At 53.6% G+C, this 24983-nt stretch overlaps 3 protein-coding genes and 2 long non-coding RNA genes across 6 annotated transcripts; 3 read left to right on the top strand and 2 right to left on the bottom strand.

The window, feature by feature from the left end:
- Positions 1-569: 569 nt before the first annotated feature.
- HOXB3 (homeobox B3) lies at positions 570-3303 on the top strand. Its single transcript, XM_040640752.1, has 2 exons — positions 570-1596; positions 2492-3303. The coding sequence occupies exons 1-2, from the start codon at positions 1149-1151 to the stop codon at positions 3301-3303; spliced, it is 1260 nt and encodes a 419-aa protein (XP_040496686.1). The 5' UTR covers positions 570-1148.
- LOC121105013 lies at positions 2622-7358 on the bottom strand. Of its 2 annotated transcripts, XR_005837433.1 has the most exons (5): positions 7007-7358; positions 5253-5341; positions 3757-3814; positions 3235-3297; positions 2622-2708 (listed from the first exon to the last, which is right to left on the bottom strand). It is a non-coding gene; the product is annotated as an uncharacterized LOC121105013 (long non-coding RNA). The 2 variants fall into 2 exon arrangements; XR_005837434.1 differs by lacking the exon at positions 5253-5341 and having other exon boundaries at positions 7007-7357.
- Positions 7359-8313: 955 nt separating this feature from the next.
- LOC121105014 lies at positions 8314-10203 on the bottom strand. Its single transcript, XR_005837435.1, has 3 exons — positions 10117-10203; positions 9348-9473; positions 8314-8617 (listed from the first exon to the last, which is right to left on the bottom strand). It is a non-coding gene; the product is annotated as an uncharacterized LOC121105014 (long non-coding RNA).
- On the top strand, positions 8667-11090 carry HOXB2 (homeobox B2). The gene is made up of 2 exons (XM_040640751.1): positions 8667-9243; positions 10007-11090. Exons 1-2 carry the CDS (start codon positions 8862-8864, stop codon positions 10663-10665), a joined length of 1041 nt encoding a protein of 346 aa, XP_040496685.1. The 5' UTR covers positions 8667-8861; the 3' UTR covers positions 10666-11090.
- A 9266-nt stretch (positions 11091-20356) lies between these two features.
- Positions 20357-21721, top strand: HOXB1 (homeobox B1). The gene is made up of 2 exons (XM_008688313.2): positions 20357-20933; positions 21393-21721. Exons 1-2 carry the CDS (start codon positions 20357-20359, stop codon positions 21719-21721), a joined length of 906 nt encoding a protein of 301 aa, XP_008686535.2.
- Positions 21722-24983: the final 3262 nt, after the last annotated feature.

Raw genomic sequence — 24983 nt, 5'->3', positions numbered from 1 at the left:
TCGAATCTCTTGGTAGAAAAGTCCAGCAGTTATCCAGTTTCTCTCTTCTTTGCTTCTTTTGGAGAAATCAAAGGGAACAGAGCAATCAGCCACCCTCGGACTGTCAAGGAAAAGGGTGGAAAAAAAATTAGGTCTGATGAAAAAAAATGGAGCGGGGAGAGACCTGGGCCAAATGGTCACTGCACCCATCAGTCGGGCCAGGGAAATGGAAACAATCCTGCTCCATTTGGGGGCCCCATAGGGGCTGCTAGCTGCTGGGTCCCAGACTTGGCTGAGCAGAGACTCAGACTGAAGGTGATGGTACCTGCTGCAGGGCCATGGAGGAGGCTCGGTTCTGCTGGCTCTGGAGGTTCAAAATCTTCAGGAAGTTTCTAGGTCAGGCTGTTGTTGTCTTCGTGAGGTGGGAGGGGAAAGAGAAGGCTCCTCACAGGAGAAGGTTCCCTGTGCAACTTGCTTCTCCTTCCTGTCTCTTTAGGAGATCCTCTGGTTTTTTTTCTCCAGGCTAAACTCTGCCTGGGTGAGAGACCTAGATGGACATGGAGGGAGGCGGAGGCAGGAGGCCTCTCAGGTCAGAGGAGGGTGTTGGTGATGCTTTTAATTTGGAGTCTCCTAGTCCCCCCCTCCTTGAGCCACCCTATCCCAGAGTTGGTGGGGGGGGGATTAGGAGAGGGAGGAGGAAGAGGTCAGGGGCTAGCACGGAGGCGCGAGAGAAGCCATGGCCTTTGCCGTAGTGAGATTCTATACCTAGGCAGTCCCCAAAGGAGTAGAAGTGGAAATAAAAACTGGTGGGCTTTTTCTTTAAAATTAAAATAAGAAATAAGAAAAACCCATTTCAGGTCAAGAAAGTGGCCTCAGCATCTGCTTTGAAGATGTTGGGGTGGGGGAGAAGGAAAAAAAAAAAAACCCTATTGATGTCAGTTCCCTTTTCAGCTCCTAAGATGGATTCGAGCCCCAGTCCTCTTCTCCCCCTTGTGTCTCTTCTCTCACCCCGCAGGTCAGCCGCTCCCAACGGACTCGGGAGGAGGGGGGAAGAAAGGAGAGGGGGGGGGGGTCCGGCGCCTCACGTGACCCCCGCGGGTGCCAATGTCCGGTCGTGAGGGTATCAGGCTCTTGCAAGTTGCCGCCCACTGCCCGGGCCTCGCCCAGCGATGCAGAAAGCCACCTACTACGACAACGCCGCGGCAGCACTCTTCGGAGGCTATTCCTCGTACCCTGGCAGCAATGGCTTCGGCTACGACGGTCCCCCCCAACCCCCCTTTCAGGCCGCCACGCACCTGGAGGGCGACTACCAGCGCTCGGCGTGCTCGCTGCAGTCCCTGGGCAACGCCGCCCCGCATGCCAAGAGCAAGGAGCTCAACGGCAGCTGCATGAGGCCCGGCCTGGCCCCCGAGCCCCTGCCCGCCCCGCCCGGCTCACCCCCGCCCAGCGCCGCACCTACCAGTACCACTAGCAACAGCAGTAATGGGGGCGGGCCCGGCAAAAGCGGTACCCCCAAGTGCGTTCCCGGCTCCAACTCCACCCTCACCAAACAGATATTCCCCTGGATGAAAGAGTCAAGGCAAACGTCCAAGCTGAAAAACAGCTCCCCCGGCACAGGTACCGGCTCTCTGCCTTCCTCGTCGTCAGCTTTTGTCAGGGCCAGGAATGTCACTGTTATTCTAGCACCCAGCCCCTAGGCGCCCGGGCGGCGGCCGGGGAACAGTATCAGGTGGCGGCGGCGGCGGCGCTTTGCCCGTACCCCCCACCATCTGATGACCCCTGACCCCGCCAACACCTCTCCCTCCACCTGAGCTGCTGAGCGCTCCAGAAGGCCAGGTGCTCGCTAGCCTCAGCCCTTCGCAAGGCCGCCGAGCCACGAGACGCTGCCGGTAGATGCAGGGTCGTCGACGATTGATTATTATTAAGTATGATTATTGTGGTATTAATCACAATCGCTCGGGCGGCCCGAGGTCCCGGCCTCCAGGCAAAGCAGCCTCTTGGAGCCACACTTCCGCGCCCTGCCCCCGAATGTCCAGATTCCCCCAGGGCTTCTCCTTGGCCGCCCACCTTGTCCACAGGACCCGGCGGGAAGTGTGTGTGTGTGTGTGTGTGTGTGTGTGTGTGTGTGTGTGTGTGTGTGTGTTGGGGGGGGTGTGGAGGTCTTCCCAGACCCTGGAATTGGGGATGGGGGGAGAAAGCGTGCGCGAGAAAATCCAGCTCTAAATAAATGGCCATGCGGCTCTGTCTGCGTGACATGATCAAATTTTCATAAGCTGGGGCAGCAAGAGGAGAACAGGTCTCTTAATAAATGCCACTATTATAGAGTGTCCGCTAATGCGACGGGCGTTGGGGGGGGGTGGTGAGGAGGAGGCGGAGACGAGAAGGGGAGGGCGGCGGGGGCTCCGAGTCCAGGCCTGGATTTATTAAGAAACCATGCATTCAATTTCGGCGTGTTCAGTAATTATCTTTTATTTCATTTTGTCCCCTTCCCACCCCTCCCCCTCGGATCCAGCGGAGGGCTGCGGCGGCGGCGGCGGGGCGCTTGGCTTGCGGCCGAGCGGACGGGGAGGACAAACACCCGGGTCGCGCGTCAAGCGCGCGCGGACGGCGTACACGAGCGCGCAGCTGGTGGAGCTGGAGAAGGAGTTCCACTTCAACCGCTACCTGTGCCGGCCGCGCCGCGTGGAGATGGCCAACCTGCTGAACCTCAGCGAGCGGCAGATCAAGATCTGGTTCCAGAACCGGCGCATGAAGTACAAGAAGGACCAGAAGGCCAAGGGCCTGGCCTCGTCGTCCGGGGGCCCCTCCCCCGCCGGCAGCCCCCCGCAGCCCATGCAGTCCACGGCCGGCTTCATGAACGCCTTACACCCCATGACCCCCAGCTACGAGAGCCCGTCCCCGCCCGCCTTCGGCAAAGCCCACCAGAATGCCTACGCTCTGCCCTCCAACTACCAGCCCCCTCTCAAAGGCTGCGGCGCCCCGCAGAAGTACCCCCCGACCCCGGCGCCCGATTACGAGCCCCACGTCCTCCAAGCCAATGGGGGCGCCTACGGGACGCCCACCATGCAGGGCAGTCCCGTGTACGTGGGCGGGGGCGGCTATGCGGATCCGCTGCCGCCCCCTGCCGGCCCCTCCCTCTACGGCCTCAACCACCTTTCCCACCACCCCTCGGGGAACCTGGACTACAATGGGGCGCCCCCTATGGCCCCCAACCAGCACCACGGACCCTGCGATCCCCACCCGACCTACACAGACCTCTCCTCTCACCACGCGCCTCCTCCTCAGGGTAGAATCCAAGAAGCGCCCAAATTAACACACCTGTGATGGGAGAGGGAGGGCGGAGGGGCGAGGGCATGGGGTGGGTAAGAGCCAGAAGGGGCGCGGGGCCGCGGAGCGCTGGGAGGGCAGCCTGGAGGTCTGACAGAGGAGGCCAGGAGGTGATAGCCACGCTTCCTGGGAAGACCAGGCCTGGAGCTCCTTTCCCTCCCCCTGGCCTGAGAAGTTGCTTTTTTAAGGTCCCCCAGTCCTTGTTCCATCTGCCTGCCAACCCGGTGGAGAGGAATCCACAGCAGATTGTGGAGGTGACCCCATGGGCCCTAGGCCTCCAGCAAGACCCAGCTGGAATTCCACACTCCCGAGTGGCGTGGAGGAAGAGGGGATAGGGAAACAAGGCAGAGAAGCACATTAAAAAAAAAACCACACACACACACACACACACACACACACAGACAGACAAGATGGCTAGGCCATCACCAACCAACCAACCAACCAACTTACCTTCCATCTCTGTGGGTAATTCCTCCAAATCTTGATTTTTTTTCCCTTTGCAATTCTCCTTTAAAAAACAAAAAAAGCGCATTTCAAAACCAAGGGCACAAAGCACGCTCCCCTCTCACTTCCACGAAGCCTCAAGTTTCTTCCCATCTATTTGAGGTTTATTGGGCATTCCCTCCATTTGGAGCCCATATTTTCTGCTTTAGGACATTGATATCTCTACCCCGCCCCCATCTATTACAGTTTCCAGAGGGCTCAGGGATGGTGAAAGATCCTGAAAAGTCAGAGCTGTCTATATTATAAATATATATTTTTTTCTTTTATGGAAACTGGGAGGTCAGAGCAGGCAAGGTGTCAGGACCGAAGGTTTGCCCATTCTGCTGCCTCCCATCTCAGCTCCAGGACCATCCCCCTCTCTCCACAGAAAGCAATCTGTGACACCAGGTTCTACACTTTTCTTTTCTTCTGTTGCTCTCTTGACTTAACGTGAAAACAGGGTATATTTTAACAAACTGTCCCAGGCAGGGGCTGCAGCTAGGCCTGTGCGCCTTGCTCAACCCCCTGACAGGACACTTTTGTTGCACTTAGAGTTTACATTTTAATGGATATAAAAACAACCGTGAGAGATGCCCGGGCCTGCAGGAATCCAGCATCGCTCAAAAAGTGTGTGTTCTAGTGAACATTTTCATATATATTTATTGGTTATAGCCTGTTAAAATATTTTCTTTTTTGTATTATTTATCCCCCTACATTATGTATTTATATGAGGGAAAAAAAGGAAAAACTGTACTTTTTTAGTATTTACTTGTTATAAAGGACATTGTGTTTCCTGTCATGTAAAACCAGCTATTTTAGTTATTATTGTACTCTAGAAAAGAGCTGTAGATTTATGTTAAACTCGTACTTATGAGCAATTGTAATTAGTTCTAAAAGGCATGAACTCAGCTCCTATTGTCACTGTATAGTCCTGAATTTGTAGAATTAGAGTTAATTCCCTCTTGGAACTTTCTTTGGTCTTCCGTAGTTACTTTTTTCCTTACTTGAAAGGGTTGTCTGTCAAACAATTCTTGAATAAACTTTCTGTTATCAATTTTATCTTGTCCTGATGGTCCAATTTAGATAGCAGAGCTAGGCTGCTGACTGCCAAATTTCCCCCAAGGAAAGAAGGACGGTGAAGACCCTATCCTGGCTTTTGTATCCACGGCGCAGCACCCCCCTGCCCCGCCCCTTGCCATGCCCCGGGCCTGGAACGTTCTGCCAACTTCTTTAGCTAAGATTTAGGTAACAAGTTGCAGGGGTTGGGGAGGAGGACCCTTGGGTGCTCTCTTGAGGCCTTTCTGTTTGGCTTCCTTGCCTCTCAGTTTTTCTCATTGACCTTTTGTCTTCTTGCTCCTTTGGCCACAACTTCCTGGCCACCCCCTACCCAACCACCACCACCACCACCACCACCACCACCACCACCACCACCACCACCACAGCAACAAAATCTGGCCGTTTACTGCTTCTTCCATGCAACCTAAACTTCACAGTTCTCTTCCGGAGCTACAAAGAAGTAGTCACGTGACCCGAAGCCCAACCACCATTGGGTCTAAAATGAAAACAAAGGAAAATGATTTAAAAAAAAAAAATCTAAGGCCTAGACTTCTCAGGTCAAACCTTAAAACTAAAGTGAAATTAAATCACTAAATAAAACTCGCGGCGGAGGGAGAGGAGACGCCTTTGATTTCCCCTGCCGAGGAAGGGGGAGAGGAGGAGGGTGGGAGAAGCGGTTGGATCCAAGCGTAAATAAAATGGTCCCCAGGCTAATGTGCAGCTCCGTTTCCACGATCCTTGGGAAAACTTCATTTCTTAGTCGTGGTTCCATAAAAGTTTTATCACATTGGAGCGAGGATAGAGAGGGTCTGTCAAAGATGAAATGTCACCGCCGCGTCGCTGGAGCCGATAAGAGCGAAGAGACAGGGCGGCTGAAATATGGAGCTAATTCGTTGAAAGAGAAGCGATGGCTGCGCTGAAGAGTTGCATAATTCTAATTGTAAGCGATGCGCCCGCACTGCTTAATTAGGAGCATATATTTGGTGGTAGCGATGGGGGGGGGCAGCGTCAGTGAAGACTCGTTCCAGGCCCTCAGCCTTAAAGCGAGGGCTGATTTTCATTTTTATGTTGCATCCTGGCAGTCCAAGGTTAGTAATTACAGTCTTTATGCAACAATAAATAACAATAAAAAAGCAACCTGAATTCGACACCCTCCCCCCCACCCCCCCACCAAGTAGGATTTTAACTGGACTCGGCTCATCCATGCAGCAAGCAATTTAGCATCGGGTCAGGCTATAATTTAAAGGCGTAGAGCGTGCAAAGTTTGACTGGGATCAAATAACGCTCAAGGGTTTTCTTTCTTTCTGTCTTTGCCTCTTCCTCTTCCCTGAATAACATTTGCTGAATGATGTAACTAGATGAAGCGCCATGTTTGGCTCTGGGGGTGGAGGGGATGATTATTTATCTAGCAGGAGAGAGGCAGGCCAAGGGAAGGAATTTAGCTTGAGTTTGAAAAACAGATCTTTGGCTTGAAGCTGGAATTGCAAACGAAAAATGAGGGCCCACTTGGCTTGGTGTCTTCTACGCTTCTTTCTGCGAGATTCCAGGCGCTAGGGAAGCAGCCAAAGTCGTGGGGAGGGGGGAGTATCTGTGCTGTAAGCCTCACAGCACAACAGGCGGCGGGAAGGCGCGTCTCTGGGAAGGAGGGCTCTCTTGGCCCCTTTTAACACCCAACTTTTCTGCTCTTCTCTAATCTGGCCGTAAAATCTGTCAGCAGGGTTAAAGAGAGCCGTATTTCCTGCAGGGACAGACTCGGCGGAGTTGGTGCCTAGAGAAGCGCTCCACCCTGCAGCCAGCTGGAGAGGCTGTGGAAGAAACTTCCAGGGCTTCTCAAGGGGGTGGCCGGAGGGAGAACCCTCTTTCAGGCCTCACTGCACAACTTCCAGACAACTTCTACTCGGATTCTTCTGTGCCCCTCCCCCCACCCCACGCCACCCCATCCCCACCCCCAAAGGGCAAAAACTGTCTTCTTAGGAGTGGAGTGGGACACAACGGTCTCCGGCCAGTTTGCCCAGTTCAGAGCAGCTCTCTCTGTTCTGAACCCTCCAAAGCCGGCCACCCTCTGTCCCTGCAGCCCCCACCTACAAATCCCCTTTCTCCCTCTTGGCTCTCCTCTGGCCTTTTTAAATACTCACTGCCACCCACGCGCATGTCTACTCACCGCCACCCACGCGGCTGTTACATTGACAGAAAGGTTCTAGTTCCAGCTCCCGGCTGAGTTGCCATTTCTCTGCTAACCAGCCTTCTCCTCCTTGCCGGGCGGTGGAGAGGAGGAGGGGGAGGGGAGGCCAGAGCCGTGGGAGTTCTCCAAACTTTCCACCCAACTCAGCGTCCTTCCCTCTGTCCCCATTTCCCATCTGTTTCCCCACTCTCCCGGAATCACCTTTCTCTTTTGCTATCACCCCCACCCCCAGGCCTTTTAAAGGGATGTGGAATTTCGGCTGTTCCCTCTGCTTTCCCAAAGAGCCGAATTCTTTGATGCCCTCGGAGGGAGCTGTCAGGGGGCTAAGATTGATCGCCTCATCTCCTCTCCGTCCCTCTGACCCACTTATTTAAAAATCTTCCCCCAGATCGACTTTTCATTTTCTGCTTTGAGATCTAGTTTCCCACCAATTGCTCGGGGCCCTGAGTTTTGTGTCCCCTCTCTGCAGCAAATCACAACACTCCCTAAAGTTCAGACTACCCTGATCCCCTCAAAATAAATTTTTAAAAAATCTCCCCTGGGGGCCAGAAATGGAACATCATCTCCTTATTCATTGTTTTCACCCCCTCCATGCTCAGAGAATTCTTTCTTGCTGGGGATGATTATTATTTTTTAATACTAGCACACTGGCAAAAATGGGAGGGGGGATAATCTTTGTCCTGGGAGGGAAATCCTGCCCCCCAAAATTGACCTGAGTTTGAGAGTGCTCTAAGTTAAATCGGACTATGTCCGTTTTCGTTCATGTCCCTGGGTATAGATGCAGATACAGCCTTGGGGCTTGAATGGGAGCCCATGCACCTTAGACCCTGTCCGTTGTGGGGTATCAAAAAGGAGTGAGATGGTGAGTCCAGGTGAGGAAGGCAGGTGGGCATAGGAGCAGGGGGCAGTGCTGCAAACACTGGGCAGAGGAGGGAACTGGGACCACACAGCTATGGCGGCCAGAGGCCCGAAAGGGCCCCTCACCATCTATCTCACTCCTCTGTGTCAGCCTGGGAGTGCCTGTCGATTTTCCAAGATTTATCTGTTGCTTTTGGGGGGTGGGATGGGGATGGTGGTGCTGGTGATTGTAAATCTCTTCTCTTCCTTATTGCACCTTAACACTGACCTTTCCCAAAGGATGGAAGCCTCTTTCTATACCTCTTCCTCCCACATTGAGATCCGTACTCAGCTTTCTCTCTTCCTTCTTTTTTCCCTCTTTTTTCTTTTTTTAACGGGGGAAGGGTGGGGAAGAAAACGGTGCTGGCATTGTAAAGAAAGCATTAATGTATTTTATTACAAATATTTGTAAAAGAGGAAGACTTTTCCCTTATATTCTCTTGTTTCCCCGCCTTTGGAACCTCCCATCCTCTGTAGGGGTTGAGAGAAAGATTCCTCTAGCTTTTCTGGAGAAAGGGAGGCTTTGGGGAGTGGGAGTGTAGGACTTGGGGCTCACAGTGTCCAGGTCGTGGTCCTCTAGAGTTTTTGAATCAATTAAAGCAAATAATGCTCTCTGTTTTCCACCAGGCCCAGACGAGCGATTGGCCGAGGCCAGTCCCGTGACCATGAATTCCCTGCAATTTCGCCGGAGTCCTGGGTTTAATAGAGAGAGTCCCCATACGCTTGTATTTATCAGCAATATACAATTATAAAGACCCAAAATTAAAAAAAAAAAAAAAAGAGAGAGCGAGAGAGAGCGAGAGAGAGAAAGAGCGAAATCTCCCCCTCCCAAAATCGCTCCATCACATAAACCTGGGGGGGGCAGGAGGGGGGGTCCCTTCCGATCCTCCCTCCTGACGCCCCCCCCAGCAGGCCCCCTCCCCCACCATTGAAAGCCATGAATTTTGAATTTGAGAGGGAGATTGGGTTTATAAACAGCCAGCCATCGCTCGCCGAGTGTCTGACTTCCTTCCCCGCTGTCTTGGAGACATTTCAAACTTCATCAATCAAGGAGTCGACATTAATTCCTCCTCCTCCTCCTTTCGAGCAAACCTTCCCCAGCCTCCAACCCGGCGCCTCCACCCTTCAGAGACCCGGGAGCCAAAAGCGAGCCGAAGATGGGCCCGCTCTGCCGCCGCCGCCGCCGCTCCCCGCCGCCCCCCTGGTCCCCGAGTTCCCCTGGATGAAAGAGAAGAAATCCGCCAAGAAGCCCAGCCAATCCGCCTCGTCTCCCCCGGCCGCCTCCTCCGTCTCGGCCTCGGGGGTCGGATCGCCAGCAGGTCGGTTAGCGGGGTAGGGGTGGGGTGAGGGGCAGCTAGAAGAGAGAGGGAGAAGGAGCAATGGGGGAGGTAGAAAAGGTGGCCAGCTTGTTGGGGATCCTTACCCCGTTGATTCCAGGGAAGAGGAAGCGGAAAATACTGCTGGGGTTCAGGCCTGGCCGCTGCCAGCATTTTTTTTTTTTTTTCCACTATAGCAGATTCTGGAAGCTGGTTGGGGAAGAGCTTTTTCTCTGCCAGAAGAAAAGGATTTGATTTAGGTTTTCACCTTTATCTGTGTAGAGGAATGAAAGTGGTGTTACTGGATTGTTGAATCTGGGGGCAAGGAAAAGGTTCGGCCCCATCTCCCCCAACTCTAAAAGAGGGGAATTTGAAAGCAAGGGAGGAAAGGAGGCGAGGAACAATCTTTCTTAATGAACCCTCTCTCTGGGTTGAGCTCGAAAGTGCTGAATTGAGGGGTCTACTCCAAGGACTCAGGAGGGAGGCTCTGAGGTTTTGGGGGCAAAAGGGAGCCGCTCCCTAACCCCTGCATGGTCCGTGGGCGGCTCTCTGAATGCTTTGCCCTGACCCGGGCCGAGGCTGCCGCCGAGAGGGGGCCGGGAAAGAACGGGAAAGCAGTGGGAGCGAACGGCTCGGGTAGGCGGGAAGCGCGCGGGGGGGGTACTGCTGATGTTGTTTTTGGCGGATGGGGTGGTCTTCACTTCGGCTGAATGAGCTTGGGCCGGGGACCCGGCCCGCTCTGACGCCCAGCCCGCTCTCCCTGCAGATGGCCCGGGACTGCCGGAGCCCGCCGGCAGCGGGGCGCGCAGGCTGCGCACGGCTTACACCAACACGCAACTGCTGGAGTTGGAGAAGGAATTCCACTTTAACAAGTACCTGTGCCGGCCGCGCCGCGTCGAGATCGCGGCCTTGCTGGACCTCACCGAGAGGCAGGTCAAAGTGTGGTTCCAGAACCGACGCATGAAGCACAAACGGCAGACGCAGCAGCGAGAGCCGCCCGACGGGGAGCCGGCCTGCGCAGGCGTCCTGGAGGACACCGGCGAGCCCGCCGAAGAGCCGGTGGCCAGCCCTGGCCGCCCCTCCGCCTCGCAGGCGGCGCGGGAAGCGTGCTGTCACCCGCGCGAGGTGGCGCCGGCCCCCCCGAGCGCCCAGGGCCCCCAGCCTTTGACCGCTCGCGTGGGGGGTGGTTTGCGCGCGGCCGCCAGGCTGGAGCCCGAGCCGTTGCCGGAAGATGCCTTCCCGGAGCTGCAGGATTCGCCTTTCCTGCCCGACCTCAACTTCTTCGCGGCCGACTCCTGTCTCCATCTGTCCGGAGGCCTCTCCCCGAGCCTGCGGGGCTCGCTCGACAGCCCGGTTCCCTTTTCCGAGGAGGAGCTGGACTTCTTCACCAGCACCCTCTGTGCCATCGACCTGCAGTTCCCCTAACCTGTTTCCTCCTCCCGGCCCTCCCCCCCCCCCGTCCCCTCGGCCGTCTGCGGAAAAACCCGAGGACCCCCTGCCCCAAGTTGCGTAGACTTCTTTATGTGTTTTGCTAAAATTCAGGTATTATTGAATTAGCGTTTAATCCATTTCCTTTCTTTTCTCTCGAAAATACCGGGCACTCGGGCGTCTTTTTAAAATCACCCAGGAAAATTCCGTTTGGTAGACTCCTTCCAACGAAATCTCAGGAATAATTAAACTCTAGGGGGGCTTTCTTAAAAGAGAACAAGAGGAACTTGTTTTCCTCTCTCTCTCTCTCTCTTTTTAAGTTTTAGACCGTAGATTATTTATTAAAACTCTTTAATAATAGGAAAAGGGGAAAGTATTTATTGTACATTATTTTCATAGATTAAATAAATGTCTTTATAATACGAAAATGAGTGTTTGTGTTGGGACCCAGCCCCTTTCCCTGCAACCCCCTTGGCCGGCCGTCACTCCCTCAGGACCCGTGCGCGGCTTGCCCGACCTGGGCCGCTAAGTCCGGGTGGTACAAAAGTAACCCTGTTTGGCCACCGCTTCTTGGCCCGCAGCTCGGGAGGAGGGGGTGGGGGGCTTGCTGGAAGCTCTGTCACCTGGACACTCCTAAAGGACGGCCTTTGGCCCCGCGCTGGTGTTCCCGGGCGTCTGCTTAGAAATAAAGGTGGGCGGGTGAAGGGAGAAGGTACAGAGGAGGGTGCCAGGAGAGGAGGCCTCGGGACGGCTTCGGGGTCGTGGCAGGAGGCGCACAGGTTTAGCCAAATTTGGAGGGGTCCTCGGGTTTCTCAGGTTTCTCGCTTCAGTGCCCCAAGCGGGGTCGAAAGGCTTTTTTCTCCCCCCCCCCCGGGGACGCAGGAAGCCTGGGGACGCGAGGCGAGGGGACGTGGGCCGGCCCAGGCGTCGAGCGGGGGTCGGGGGTTTTCTCGGGAAGCAGGTTCCAAGTGCGCAAGGAAGGAGGCCGCAGGAAGCATGGAGCGGGGCGGGACACCGGGGCGGCCCGTCCAGGGCCTCGCGGTCGGGAGAGCGTCCGACGGCCGGCGGAGCGGCGAGCCCGGGGAGGCCGGGGCTGCGTCGGGAGGCGCTCGGCCGGCGGGGGCGGGAAGGAGGAGCGAGGAGAGCGCGAGGGCGACGGGGCAGCGGGGAAGATGCTCAAAATGGCGCTGGGGCCGGGCTGCAGGGAGGGCGAGGGAAGAGGCTGTGGCCGCCATGACAGCCGCTTCGAGAGGCTCGGTCCCCGCGCCCGCCTTCCCCTTTCCGGATCTTCCAGACGCCACGGAAGAAAGGGAGCCAGGGAGCCTCCTTTTGGTTTGTGTTTTAGTTAGACAAATGCCGCCGACGGAGGCTGAGGACGCGAGGTGGACGTGGAGCCCGCGGGGGCGGGCAGGGCAGGGGCCGAGAGGCGGGCGCGCAGGCCCGGGTCGGCCTCGCCGGGTCTGACTTTGGGTCCTTGGCTCTGGATCCGAAGGCCGGCCAGAGCTCTCTCCGAATGCAGTCCACCTGTCTTACCAACAACTTCATCTGCCATCTCTCCGCACTGTCTCCCGTCCCCCACCGCACCGTGCCCGGCTCCTCGCAAACCCGGCAACGCGGGAAGCCGAGGATCGATCTCCCCCATCTGCCTCCTGGTTTGTTCCGGGGAACGCGGAGATTTAAAGGGCCCTGGAAAGCCATCCATCCTCCTTAGGTTTACTTAATATTTCTCTGGCTCAGAAACAGACACCGCAGGGTTACCTCCCCGGCAGATGCTGCCATTCTCGGAAAGCAGTTTGTTTCCTAGGCCTCCCAGACTTTCCCTTGGACCAGCAGGACGGGGACTTGGAGTACCAGGCACTGGGAGGCAACAACTGTCAGGAAGAGCCGGGAGCCAACATAGGTCATGACATATAGGACTAGACAGGCTCGCCCATATTTTTTTCACTGGTCCCTCAGTGTGGGAAACGCACACATCTTATTCAGCTGGAATTTAATCCCTTAAACTGTCTTAATATAGAATTCATCTCCTGCATTAAATAATCTTATGTCATGTTAAGTTGCACTTATTTCTTTCATAAATAAATTAATATAGAACAATTAGATGTGTTATTATAATAATATCATGTATCTTATTAGTTTATTTTCCCTCATAAAATATATAGGTATGAAATAAATTCAATATATTAAAGTAATAATACACAGCTTATTGGCTTGTGTATTTATTTTCCCCATAAATAAGCGAATATACAATATATTAAAACCGCACTATACATCTCATTGGGCTGTGCGTTTATTTCTCCATAAAATATGCCCATAGGCAGTGCTTAACATCTTAAAAATCACAGCACATAGCCATCTCTACACCAACAAAATGAAACAGACATTTCAGCTGGGGCTTTGATTTCTATGGACAGCCAAACTAGATAATTTGGTCTGATTAAAAATGCTCTTTCAGCTATAGCAGGTTGTTACAAAGATCAAGAATACCAGAAGGATCTTGCTAATTGCCCACCTTCCAGCTTTCTTTGGTCAAAAGGAGAGCACCCTTCATCAATGCCAAAAATACAGGATCTGCTCTGCTGGAGAGAATTCACATCCCGGGATCATGGCTTGGTCTGCAACACTCTGGGGCCTCTGAGGCTTCGGTTCTCTAAGAGCCTTGCTGCTCCTGGAACCAGCAGCATCAGCACTACCTGTGAGCTAGTTAGAAATGCAGACTCCTAGGCCCCACTTCAAGTCTACTAGATCAAAATCTCAATTTAGCAGATCCCCAAGTAATTTATATGCACATTAAAGTTTGAGCAGCACCACTAGATCATAGTGCCACCTTGCTTCCTGCCTTCCCTCCATGCTTAAGAATTTTTGACCTGCTTAACCTGGCTGCTCCCTTCCAATCCTCCCCAACTCAAACTAGTGGCCAAAAGGACAGGGAATCTCAGCTCCCTCCTGAGGCTGCACCAGTCCTGATTCCTCCCTGCCAAAGTGAGTGGAGGGGCCAGGAGGGTCCGGCCAAAGGCTAAACTACCTATTCGGATCAAGGCACTTTGTGTATCCTGAGGGTGGGAAGCAATCAATCCAGGGACTCAGGAGCCTTTCCAGCATTTCCCTTGGTTGATTATTAGAGAGGAGTTGGAGCCCTTCTTACAGGCAACACACCAACCTTTTGGTCTCTCCTTTTCCATATTCACAAAACTCACCATCTCCAATGCCACCACAGCAAAACAAAGAGCCAATGCATTTCCAGAAGGAAAGAACTCCTGTTTTCAATCTCCCCACCGAATTTCAAAATCAAAGGAATGCCTGGTAATTTGGGATTCATAAAGGACTGGTGCTTGGGATGCCTGTGTTCCAAATCAGCTCTTTTTCCTTGTTTCATCTCTGGGGCTATCCTCTTTAGCCTGAGTTTTCCCAGCTGGCCTTGCAGAAGGAAGGAGAAGAGGAAGGGGTTCCCAGATAAGGCAGCAGACACCCCCCCTGGGGCCTGGGCTCCTCTTGGGTCAGGACCAAGTGTGAGTGGTCTGTAGCACAGGCTGGTTATAAATTGGCTGTGGTTGGAGTGGGAAGGTTTCAGTGCAGTCCTGAAAGCTGCTGGTCAGTCTGCCTTGCTCTTGGTGTGTCATCTTTTAAGAAGGATGGCTCATTAATATTATGGTGAAAGCAGAAGACCATTAGATTGAGGAATTATTTGCCATCATGATAACCCTGAGTCATTAAAAAAAAAAAAAGTTAAACTCATGACAGGGCAAGTCCCTTCTCCTTTCCAGACCTCAGTTTCTCTATCTGTAAAACAAATGGAGGAACTAAAGCCTCTAATGTCCTCTGCATCAGCATATGCTCAAAGCGTACGTGGTAGTCTTCACAAACAACGTATGAAATATTTATTATGGCTGGTGTCCTGTGCCTTTAAATGGGGGTGGTGACTTTTGATGTTTGACAATAGCCCACCTCCCAAGTACCTGGTAGAGCCATTTTAACATGGTTTAGTTTGTATCTTTATACCAACAATCATGCCCCCATCACTATCTAAACTAGTAGGGAAAGAAAGCTTTCCAACACACGTGTCACTGGGTGTAGGGTTATGTGCCAGGTATTCAGTAGCTATGAGTATTCAGAAGTGTCCCGACCAAGTTTTCCTCTGACTTTCATCTTTCGTCACCTTCCCCAACATTTGGTTAGGTTCCCTCTTGTGTCAAAAACAGTAGGGCATTTGATACAAAAAGAGCCACCAAACTGCTTTGACACAGTGTACTAGACCTTAAAAGTCCCTTTTAGTCTGGTTGCTGAGCGTAGGTCCAAATTCTGGGTCTCCCTAAACAGCCCTGCCGAATTCCCCTGCCCACCTTCCCCCTAAGTTTCTGACAAGCATCGGTGGCCCTCCTGTACATCTTCCTGAAAGCCTTCTCATCAAATACATGTCCTTGGTTTGCAGAGAGTGGCCCTGGCCCCCATGTCATCCCCTCCACCTGCTGTGGCTGGGGTGGCCTGAATGCTCCCTTGACCTCTCCAGCTCAGCTCTGCCCTCCTGTCCCCACCCCATCCCCCTCTTCACACTCAGCTGGGAAGCAGATATTTAGTGCCTGAAGGAGATCTAACAGACTGCTTCCTCCTGAGAAGAGAGACCACAGTGAAAGAACCCTCCTAAAACCTTCTCTAAGTTCCAAACACCACAGAAAAATTGCAGTCTGGACAGTCATCCGGGTACAAATTCATCTTGATCATTGTTCTATAAAGTTTCCAAAGTGTGTATTTTGGCCACAACTAACCCACTCGGAGAAACCCAACTGAGTAGAAAATTATTTCAACTCTTCGTGTCACTCTAATCTTTCCTTTTAGAAAGATTCCAACTCTCTGACTTACCTTTCAGTCCAGATGAAATCTCTCTAGAAACAGAAGTCAGGCTCAACCCCTATTCCCACCCAGGAAGGACGGTTTCTAAGCTAAGTTCCTCAAGGAAGGAGAGACAACATCCTCCCTAGAAAACTTTTTCCAAATATTTGGAAGATCGGGAAGTTCTTGCTAATATCTAACCTTACCCTTCGGCTACAATTTTAATCATTTGGGTTCTTTATAGATGATATAATATTAGGCTTTAGTTCCCAAAGAACTCTGCAGCTTAGAAGAAAATCTTTTGTCTAAACAGAGACAAACTTCTCAATTCTCAATGAAATATGCATATGATAAAATACATATTGTATAATGTATGGTGATATATTACATGAAAATATAGCACATGTGCTATTTTCCCATCACATATTTCCATATTTTAAGATGCTAGTTATATTAAAAAACAGAAGACTGACTCATACTATTTCAGAATGCGCATGTAATGTTAAAATCAGACCTTGATAGAGTTCTCTATTGTTTATATTTTCTTGTTTGCTCTAATCCTACTAACAATGAGTGAGGTAAGTAGAATTAAACCCATTCTTCTCTGAGGCCGAGATTCAGAAAGACCAGGAAACTTGTCCAGAGTCAAAATGCTAAGAAATGGCCAAGCAAGGATTTGAATCCAAGTATTCTGGCTCCCAAACTGGTAGTCTTCCCACAGTCTATGGTTCTCAACCATATTTTTGACAGTTTACTCAGCCTGTATTAAAAGAAACACCACTGAACTCCGAGTCCATCCTCTTCTCAAATAGCTATCTCTTATGGAGAAAAAATTATAACCCTGAATGGCGCTTTTAATTCTTACGTTCCAACCTTTGATCTTGGGCTTGGTCTTGGGTACCAAGAAGTGGGCTGGGGAGAACAGACAGAGAGACACTTGCGGACCTCATGAAGGAGCTGTGCGGCTGGCTTCTGCTACCCCGCCCCCAGCAGAAGCAGCTTCCACCACAGAAAAGGCCAGAATCAGGTGTAAACTTCTAACACATCTCCATTCTGATTAGAATGGTTTCCCCCTCCCCCCCGCATTCTCAGTGTGATAAGGACTAGCACCTCTCCAAGATAATTTCAGTTCTAAACATGCCTATGGTGTCCTTGCTCTCCTGCATATCTAAATAAGTTATATAAAAGAGGAAATCAATCAACTTTATTTCACTTTGCTGTTGGGTCCACCCAGACCTTCTCTGGTGAACTTTATTTGGTCATCCAGAAAATGCTATAGCCCATGGGTTACTCTGGCTGTTGGTTGCTTTGTTTGTGTTTTGTTTTGTACTCAGCTGTGGATTGATTGATTGATTGATTGATTTTTAAAAAGATTTTATTTATTTATTTGACAGAAAGAGACACAGCCAGCGAGAGAGGGAACACAAGCAGGGGGAGTGGGAGAGGAAGAAGCAGGCTCCCAGCGGAGCACGGAGCCTGATGTGGGGCTTTATCCCAGGACCCTGGGATCACCCCCCGGGCCAAAGGCAGACCATAAGGACTGAACCACCCAGGGGCCCCTCAGCTGTGGATTTAGCAAGGAATCCAGGCTCCAGAGACTCTTTCCTAAGGCCAGAGGCTGGGAAGTTTCTTCTAAGGAGGAAGGGACTTGGGAATGTAGAGAGCCAAGTTACTTTTTCTCCCCAGTCATTTCTGCTGGGGCTGGGAGAGCCAACAGGAATTTGGGGAAGTTTTAATCTTTCTGCTACACAAGGGAAGGGAGCAAGACTCAGGGATGCATTAAGGATTATAGGGAATTTGGAGAGCTGAGGCCAAAGCTATCCCTGTAATCAACAGTATCCCTTAAGACACTTTTTCCCCAGCCCTTTGCATCTTAGTCATTAATAATAGAGTATCGGTGACTTCAGCTGTTACAAGGGAGACTGCATTTCCCCAACTCCCAAACACATTTCTGCTCTTTCATTACAGTAGTTTACAGGACACTTGGGTCCCTCAGTCGGTTAAGCGCCTGACTCTTGATATCAGCTCCGGTCATGGTCAAAGGGTTGTGAGATTGAATCGGGCTCCTCACTGGTAGTGGAGCCCGCCTAAGATTCTCTCACTCCCTCTTCCTTTGCCCCTCCCCCCCCTAAAAACAAAGGAACTGGTTTGGAATTCACTTCTTCATTTAGACCTCAAATTGTGGCCTTAATTGGAAAAGCAACAGATGAGGTAAGTGAGTTCTTTCTGGGTTGAGGGAAAGGTAGAGAGTAAGGAAGCTTCAAGTCTCTCAGAGGCAGGGCAGCCAGGTCCGATACAGGCCTCAATCAGATGTGGGGTTAGAAGAGAAATCCTAACCCTAAATAAACCCTTGTTCTCCAAAGGCCTCCATGGAGAATTTCTTAAAGTGAGAGGAAAAAGTTAGGAACATCTAGGAACCCTAGCAGGGGAAATAGAAAGAAATATGCTTGTTCTCACCTCCACACTCCTTTTCTCTTCAACCCCTCTGCAGGCCACCCCTGCCCCCATCTCAACTCTCCTTTCCTTTGTCTGCCCTCATCCCTTTGGCAGTGAACATTCTCTCACCCTCCCCTATTGTCTCTCCCTTAAAGAAGTTACCAGCTGGCCCCTTCCCCCCCAACTTGGTCTGGTCTGAAGCAGGGTCTAAAGCAGAGCACACGTGGGGAGGGAAAGGGGCAAGGGGCCTGTGAAAAGCTTGGAGTTCTTTCATAGTTGGGGGGCTGAGCGAGGATCGCAGTCATTAAGAGAAGAGAAAGACTGTGTGATTCTGGCGATAAAGATAGAAAGCCAGAGAAGTGACTCTAAAGGACAGGAAAATGATGGGAAATGGGAAACAGAAACATGGAGAGACACAGAGACTGAGAGCAAGAGAGAGCGAGCTTTGGGGTTCTTTGCAAAGGAGGAGTACTCACCCTGCCCTTTGAGGGGTGGGGAAACCTGAGAAGCTTTGAGAGTCCTCTCGGTCCTTGTCCCACCTGCTTGCTTCCCTTCCTCTCCTGAGTTCAGTTGTTTACAGAGATCCCTCCCTGAACTCTTGCCCTCCTGGACTTGCCCTAGCCCCGGCCCCAGGCCTCGGTCAGGCAGACACCCTGACAGGTTACAAATGAGTGTGGGTGTTGGATTGCGCCAAGCTCTTGTTGTCCTCAGAGTCTGGAGGAGGAGAATCAATGGGCTCTACCTAAGAGCTTCTCTTCCAGTCCCATCCAGGTCTGAAGAGAGAGAAGGAGGCACTTCCTGTTCCCCTCCCCTCCCCCAACCCCTAACCCAACATTCACACAGGGCAGAGACCGGTGAGGCTCCACTCCTGAACCTCAGGACCTCTAAACTGATTCTCCCAGTCTCCAAGCAAACTCCCTTAATTTATTCTAGAAAGTTCATTGAAAAGTTGACTAATCTTTAAGACACAACTGGTATTGAATTTATGAATTTGAGGCTTGGGATTTTTTTGGGGGAAAGGTAGGGGAAAGAGATGGAGGGCGGTGAGGGAGAGAGGGGTAGGAGGCAACCAGGGGAATACAGGAGCTCCACTAGTTTTATTTATTTTTTACTTAAAAAATTTTAAAATTTAAATTCAATTCAGTTAACATGTAGTGTATTATCAGTTTCAGGGGTAGAATTTAGTGATTCGTCAGTTGCATACAACACCCATGCAGCGCCCTCCTTAATGCCCGTCACCCAGTGACTCCATCTCCCCACCTCCCTCCCCGCCAGCAACCCTCAGTTTGTTTCCGAGAGTTAGCTCCACTAGTTTTAAACACTGGAGAAAGAGAATAAAATTTCCCTCTTCTGCGCCTGTAAACATCACCGAGCTCTGCGCCCATTGTGGCTCTGGAGAGATACAAGGAGTTATTTGAGTCTGAGTGAGCGAGCCAGCTACAGCTACGGATGGCTAGGGAGAGGATAAATACATCCAGAGAGATGAGGTGATGGATAGGTCGGGAACGAGTATAAATATGGAGAGAGATGGACGAATGGAGAGATGGATTGAGACAGAGAATATAAAGTGAGGCTGAGGGAGAGAAATGGATGTGTGAATGAGGAGAGAGCGCTTCTGTGGAGAGGGGGAGAGAGAAATGGGGCGTTTCTCATCCTCCTCTCTGCATTTCTGTCGTCCTGCCTTCTCCCTGAAATGCGTTTCCCACCTCTCGGTTAATGAATTCTTCCACTAGACTCTAGACCCTGCCCCACCCTTGGGTGTTTTGCACCCTTTTCCTTCACAGGTATCCATTTGGCCCGAGATAACATACCCCCCCCCCCGCTGTCCTAGCCCATCACCCCAAGGTAAATTGGGAGACAGAGACCAGGGGTGGGAGTCTTGCGCAAAGTAAGGAGGCTGGATTCCCCACCTCTCAGTCTTGGGGTGGGGGGAAGCTCCTTTGGGGGTGGGAAGAGTGAGGGGCAGCTGGGTTGAATTTGTCCAAATCTAATAACCCAGGAGCCTATTGAAGGCCTTGGGGGTTGGGAGGGGGGGAAAGTCTTGAATATTCCTCTAACTTTTACCCCCTCTCCCTCTGGTCCCTTCTTTCCAAAAGTCTTTGAAGAAAGATGTTTTTGACGCTTCCACGTCGCTCTCAGATGGATGGGCTGCGGGTGATTGAAGTGTCTTTGTCATGCTAATGCTTGGGGGGTGATGGATGGGCGCTGGGGCTGCCAAACTCTGGCCCGCTGCGCCCATTGGCCTGGGAGAGATCACATGCGCCCCTCCACCCCCACTCCCTACCCCCTTCCTGGGGGAGCCCTGGCCCAAGCGAGCTGGGCCGGGCCATGGATGCAAGCTTCAGCGCCGTGACATACTGCCGAAAGGTTGTAGGGCAAGAGGGTGTCTCCCCCAAACGGGCCGACCCTCCTGCGGCCTCCACGCATGGACTATAATAGGATGAACTCCTTCTTAGAGTACCCACTCTGTAACCGGGGACCCAGCGCCTACAGCGCCCACAGCGCCCCTACCTCCTTCCCCCCCAGCTCGGCTCCGGCTGTTGACAGCTACGCAGGCGAGACCCGCTATGGTGGGGGACTGCCCAGCCCCGCGCTCCAGCAGAACTCAGGCTATCCCACCCAGCAGCCGCCTTCGGCGCTCGGGGTGCCCTTCCCCAGCTCCGGGACCTCGGGGTACGCCCCGGCCGCCTGCAGCCCCAGCTATGGGCCCTCTCAGTACTACCCTCTTGGCCAACCGGAAGGAGACGGAGGCTATTATCATCCTTCGAGCTATGGGGCCCAGCTAGGGGGCTTGTCCGACGGCTATGGAACCGGTGGAGCGGGCCCGGGGCCGTACCCTCCCCCGCAGCCCCCTTTCGGGAACGAGCAGACGGCGAGCTTCGCATCTGCCTATGCTGAACTCCTCTCGGAGGACAAGGAGTCGCCCTGCTCGTCAGCACCCAGCACCCCCACAGCCCGGACCTTCGACTGGATGAAGGTTAAGAGGAACCCACCCAAGACAGGTATGAGTCAGGCGTGGCCACCGCCTTCCCCGGGCTCCAAGCAGCTCTGCCCCTCCTGCACAAAGGGTGTCCCGGGCCCGGGCTGGCAGGACAGGTCGAGCCGCCCTGGTGGGGGCAGGTGAGAGCACTCCGCCCCGTCTCAGGTCAGCTGGGCTTTCCCCACCCAGTGAGTGTGGTTACCCCGCAGAGGAAGTCTCCACACACCCCGCTTCCTCATCCATCTGCCCAACACAGACTCAGTACCCGGTTCTGGAGGGTGGTGGGTGGGTGGGGGTAATGCAAGCGTTGGGGAGGGCCGTCTGAATTTGGAGGCCCCCTTGGGGGTCTGGCGAGCCAAGCGCACATGGAGAGCTGAAGTTGGACAGACGTCGGGGTGCGGAGCCGGCCCGGGAGGAGGCGAGGGAGCAAGGGGGGGGGGCGAGAGCACTGACGTGGCCCTTTCTCCCGCCCCGCCCCTAGCCAAGGTGTCCGAGCTGGGCCTGGGCGCGCCCGGCGGCCTCCGCACCAACTTCAGCACGCGGCAGCTGACCGAGCTGGAGAAGGAGTTCCACTTCAACAAGTACCTGAGCCGCGCGCGGAGGGTGGAGATCGCCGCCACCCTGGAGCTCAACGAGACGCAGGTCAAGATCTGGTTCCAGAACCGGCGCATGAAGCAGAAGAAGCGCGAGCGGGAGGGAGGCCGGGTGCCCCCGGCCCCTCCGGGCTGTCCCAAGGAGGCGGCTGGAGACGCCTCCGACCAGTCGACGTGCACCTCCCCGGAGGCCTCGCCCAGCTCCATCACCTCCTGAACGAAACGTCCCCAACCGTCGGGGCCCGTCTGCTCTAGAGCGCCTCGGTCCAGCCCGCTCCTCCGCTCTCCCGAACCCGGGCCTCGGCTTGACTGTTCCGGCGACCCTCGCCAGGGCTGGGGCGCCAGTTTAAAGCTGCCTTTGGGGAGAACGGGGAAACCCTTTCCTTTGGTCTGGGCAGGGTGCTGCTGGCTGGGGACCCCGCGGGACCAGAGGCCTGAGAGACGCGGAACTGTCAGCTCTGGAGGGAAGGGCTTCCTTCCGCCTTTCATCTGGGGGTCAGCACGTGGGTGGGGTAGGAGCAAGCCTCATCCTCCCCAATTCTCCTTTCCCTTCCAACTTCCTTGTGTTCAGTTCAGTGCCTTTGAGCCGCGAGGACTCTTCTCATGCGCTCGGAGCCTAACTCCCCCCCTTCTAGGCCCAGTCGGAGGGAAGGCCTTGGAGTGTCTCTTGGGGGAGGCTTTTGGGTGCAGGCATATTACCCACGCTTAATCTCTCCAGTCACCACAGACCTTACAATAACACCAGCTGCCTTGTGACAGACCAAAAAGCCCCCCCCCCCGCCAATCTAACCTTATTAACCCCCTCCAGCACATTTGTATTGCACTAACGCAGCCTCCAGAGGTTGCTTCCTGAGACCTGCCTCCTCCCACCAGTGACCTCATCTCTAAGCCACCAAAGTGTTTTGGAACTTGGTACTCCAGAGACTTCTGGAACGTTGTTGTTGTTCGAGGCCTGCCCCCAGCAAGCCTCTACCAGGAAGGCGCAGGCACGCCCCCACTAGTTCCTCCCCTATTTATTGCCTTCCAGCAGCAGCAGCAGCAAGCATTTCTCTGAACCTTGGAAACAGTGGAGGTGCCACCCGAGTCTCTAGAAACCTGAGCCCCAAGCAACCCGGGTTTTCTCTGTACCTCCAGCTACCTCATTTCAATAAAGTCTGTGTTTTCCCCTCTTCCTGACTGCTTCTGCTCTTCCACCTCGGGGTAGGGGAGGCTTCATACGCCAAGAGCCCTAGACAGAGACGGGAGAAGAGTTGGTGGAATGCTGGTTGGGCAGGAAAGATTTGAGCTGTAAGATCTCAGCTGGAGAAAGGGAAGGACTTACTGGGTGGGTCCCAAGCAGAACAGAGCTCCAGCCTCCAGGTTTGACAGTGGTCAGTCCTTGGGTCATTGGAGGAACCAGGAAAGAGAGAAGGGAAAAGATGGGGGGAAGGAAACGGTCCAGAAAGGGTCCTGAGAGGAAAGCAGGAAAAGAGAGAAACAGCTTGTTTGGAGAGAAGAGAAAAGGTTTAACAGAGGAGGAAGTGTGGGGGGAACGCCAGGGCTCTCTGCCCCCTCCCCCGTTCTCTCCCCCAGGCCCAAAGCCAGGCCTGGCATAAAGTGGGCCCTCCATAAAGGTTGATGGAGTGAACCCCGGGGGGGTCGGGAGGCTGTATAATGTGCCCTGTCCCCTCCACCTCTTGCTCAGAGAATGGCAGAGGCTGGGTGCCTGACAAACAGCAGACTGGCACACAGATTACCCCCCACCCCACCCGTCCCGCCCACTCCCGCCCCCAAAGCGGGGCTCTTCCACGCAATGGGGACCGGGACGTCGGGACAAGTGAAGCCAAAGTAGCTGGGACGCTCTGGCCCTTGCCGGCGCGCCTCCAAAGGGCCATTCCCGGGCTCAAGGTGAACGTCCAGGGTCTCCGGGCGCTGGACGGCAGGGGGGAGGCGGCCGCCGCTTGGCCCGGTGGGGCGGGGCGCGGGAGGCGGGCAGGTAGGGGACCCGGCGGGCCAGCTGGGGGACGCGGGAGGGCCGGGAGGGCCGGGAGGGCCGGGGTAAGCCCCAGTCCCGCGCTGACCTTTTTACCTCCAAGCGCCTCCGGGCTTTCCAAACAAGCCCACAGCGAGCCGGCGGGGGCAGCTATTGTCTCCCGGCCGGTCCCACTGGCAAACCTTTGGTCGGCGGAGGCGGGGGGCCGGGGCTAAGGAAGCTTCGCGACGGCCAACAAACCGCCATCGCTCACTCGCCCCGCGGTGCCGTCGAGCTAACACGGGCCTGGGGCTCCGGCCCCGGTTATTGATTCCGGTCACCCGGGGAGTCCAAAGGCCCCGGAGCCCCGACAGCTGTGGGGGGGGGGCGGTGGCGCGAGAGCAAGGGGTGTCCCATCCCCCCCAGCTAGTTCATTCTTGACCTCGAAGGAAGAGAGGCGGTCAAAAGGATGAGGAGTGTACGTAAGAAACGCTGAGCATTTGCCTCTTAATGAAAACGGTGCCATTCTAGGAAAGGCAGCGTTATCGGTAACTGCACAGAGCCGCCGGGAGGAAGGGAGGTGTGTTGCTAGAGGAAGCCTAGCTTTCCCAGAGGCTGCTGTCTCACACACACCACCACCACCACCACCACCACCACCAAGACTGGCTTCCCTAAAAGGGTCACCGTGACAAAGGGGACAGAGAGAGTGTCTGTGGAAACCAAACTCCCCTTGCTTGGAGCCATTTACTGGAAGCTGGTAGAACCTTCTGATTGGGGTATTTGTGGATCCTCCAACCTCTGGACCAGCAAATGGGCAGGAATGCAGGGAAGAGGAGAGAGCAGTGGTTAGAGCAAGACTACAGGGCTGGTGGAGTTGGGCCTCAGAATGGGGCTGACAGGTCCTGGGGGAAGTGCGATGGAGGGGACAGGAGGAAAGGGGAAGGCTGGCCCATTTGATTTTGGTCATTGCAGAAAGAACCATGAGATTCCCCCAGGGATGGGTGAGGGGCAAATCAATTCTCTGTTAACAGAGGGGCTGGCTCAAAATAATCCACAAAAAAATCCGAGTCTCCCCTCTCTTTAGATGCAAAGATCTTGACCTCTTTCCCACCTTGTGCTCTCCTAAATGCCACTTCGAACCTCAGGCTCCAGACTGGTCTGCACGGAAGGCATTTAGCTGGAGGAAGAAAAGATCACTGTGTGTTTTCCTATCATAACCGACAAAAGAGAGGAGGGTAAAACAAACAAACAAAAGCACATTTTTCTGCTATTGAATTAAGTTGATGGTGTTCATTGTTCGGCTTTCCAGAATAGAAGCCAAACTGCTTCCCCCAGAGATTCCACCATGGCCCTTGGAAAGGTGGATTTTTCACAGCGTGGAGGGGCAGGGGAGGAGGGGCAGTATAGGTCCCAGGAGATCTGATGGCCCATTTTCCACAGCACTGGAAAAACCCTCCACCCCCCACACCTCCGTTTAACAAGATCATCTCAAGAAAAATCTCCTGTTTTGAAAATTCAAATCTTAAGA

This window comes from Ursus maritimus, unplaced genomic scaffold, assembly GCF_017311325.1.
Source record: "Ursus maritimus isolate PB19 unplaced genomic scaffold, ASM1731132v1 scaffold_24, whole genome shotgun sequence".
Taxonomy (NCBI): Eukaryota; Metazoa; Chordata; class Mammalia; order Carnivora; family Ursidae; genus Ursus; species Ursus maritimus.
The sequence above is the reverse complement of the archived record's forward strand: the minus strand, read 5'-3'. Positions and strand labels throughout refer to the sequence as shown.

Excerpts from the sequence above, each read along its gene's own strand:
- HOXB3 (XM_040640752.1), top strand. The coding sequence starts at position 1,149 with ATGCAGAAAGCCACCTACTACGACAACGCCGCGGCAGCACTCTTCGGA. Across the intron at positions 1,597-2,491 it reads AAACAGCTCCCCCGGCACAG|CGGAGGGCTGCGGCGGCGGC; the intron begins GTACCGGCTCTC and ends CCTCGGATCCAG.
- HOXB2 (XM_040640751.1), top strand. The coding sequence starts at position 8,862 with ATGAATTTTGAATTTGAGAGGGAGATTGGGTTTATAAACAGCCAGCCA. Across the intron at positions 9,244-10,006 it reads GGGGGTCGGATCGCCAGCAG|ATGGCCCGGGACTGCCGGAG; the intron begins GTCGGTTAGCGG and ends CTCTCCCTGCAG.
- HOXB1 (XM_008688313.2), top strand. The coding sequence starts at position 20,357 with ATGGACTATAATAGGATGAACTCCTTCTTAGAGTACCCACTCTGTAAC. Across the intron at positions 20,934-21,392 it reads GAGGAACCCACCCAAGACAG|CCAAGGTGTCCGAGCTGGGC; the intron begins GTATGAGTCAGG and ends CCCCGCCCCTAG.